At 33.4% G+C, this 1,614-nt stretch overlaps 1 protein-coding gene across 1 annotated transcript in view; it reads right to left on the minus strand.

Annotated features, from left to right (window-relative positions):
* The window catches only part of LOC106470912 (tetratricopeptide repeat protein 28-like), a 60,846-nt gene that overhangs the window by 11,727 nt on the left and 47,505 nt on the right, over nt 1-1,614 (minus strand). Inside the window, exon 14 of the mRNA XM_013931493.2 lies at nt 1,014-1,161. Within this exon, the coding sequence (XP_013786947.1) occupies nt 1,014-1,161 (148 nt within the window). The remainder of the gene's footprint in view (nt 1-1,013; nt 1,162-1,614) is intronic.

Consider the following 1,614-nt stretch of genomic DNA (forward strand, 5'->3'; position numbering starts at 1 on the left):
ATATATATATATACACACACGTACACACACACATACACGCATAGATACATGTATATATATATATACACACACACACATATATGTACATACACGCATGTGTGTGTACATATGTATTTTGGGTGAATCTCCTTTACAAATAAAACATTTCGTTCTTTGTACCAACAACAACAAAAACTTATACACTGCAACACATACATAGCAGTATTGAACATGGACTTCCTGTCTGTCAGACGAATAGACTCAAGTTTGATCCATTTCAAGCCAGGCGTAGGCAGCTTGAATCTTACATAAACGAGTTACTTTGACTTGTGGTTAACTTGTCAAGAATTGATATCATTAATGAGAACAGTTACACAAACATTATATCAGTTTATTCTTGGGATTAGATTATAAGTCGATCTTATGTATTTGTTTGAATCGTTCTTACCTTACTTGGAGGCACCTTTCATTGTATTGACCAAGATGTGATTTATCTTTACCTATTTAAGATATACTTGAGTTTAGGTTATTTATACTCAAAATGTTCATATGCATACACAGATAAGTCAGTTCGGTTTTCACGTGCGTCAAATGTGGCTGAATTAGTTTTCCCAACTAACGCGTTCCGTAGAGAGGTAGACATTTATAGTATAGTGTGCACAGTACATTAATATTCAGAAAATAAATATTTTAACGCTGTCTCATACTTAAAACAAAGCTATTGATATGGGAGTTGTATGATACTGCATGAGATAAAGGTAAACACGTAAGATTCGATTAGATGATGTAACTGTTAGTGACAATACAACAAAGAGTATTTCTCAATATAAACTCTAAAATGTAACATATTTATAAAGCCACTGAAATACATGCCGAAATAGTCTATAGATTGAAGTGTGACATTTCATTGACGTAATTTAAACACGAAATAATCTATAATTTGAGAACTGTCTGACGAACATATTACTGAGTTTACACTTTCATCACACATTTATTTCAAGAACCTACGAAACACAATCTTAAAAGTTTCCTACCTTGTGGAATAACAATTAACCGTGTAGAAACCCCGTCGCGAGAGGTAGGCAGAACTTGGATTATTGGTTCTATACAGATCCTATAAAGCAGTTTCAACTGCTGTTGGCCCTCCTTTTCCCACTGGCTTCGTAGAATAGTAATCCTTTCCTATTTTCACAAAAATAAAAATTAAAGTAGTTATAGAGGTAGGCAGAACTTGGATTATTGGTTCTATACAGATCTTATAAAGTAGTTTCAACTGCTGTTGGCCCTCCTCTTCCAACTTGACTCGTAGAATGGTAATTCTTTCCTATTTTCCCACAAAAAAAGATAATTAGATACTGATTAATATTTCTAAAAATGGTTGTATAAAAGCGTTTTCATTTAAACTAGCATTTTTGAGTAATTTTTAATGCGTTAAATGAAGCTTTACCAATAGTTACAATGTCTACAATACAAAAAAATGGTTGGTTTGGTTGTCGATAAGTACAAAGCTACACAATGGACTATCTGTGCTCTGACCACTATGGGTAGCGAAACCCGAATTTTAGCGTCATAAGTCACTGGTGGGGGGCATATAGGAAAGCAAAATATTATTAAACTGTATGAAGTTTGTTATTG

The sequence above is a fragment of the Limulus polyphemus genome, unplaced genomic scaffold (assembly GCF_000517525.1).
Source record: "Limulus polyphemus unplaced genomic scaffold, Limulus_polyphemus-2.1.2 Scaffold107, whole genome shotgun sequence".
In the NCBI taxonomy this organism is placed as follows: domain Eukaryota; kingdom Metazoa; phylum Arthropoda; class Merostomata; order Xiphosura; family Limulidae; genus Limulus; species Limulus polyphemus.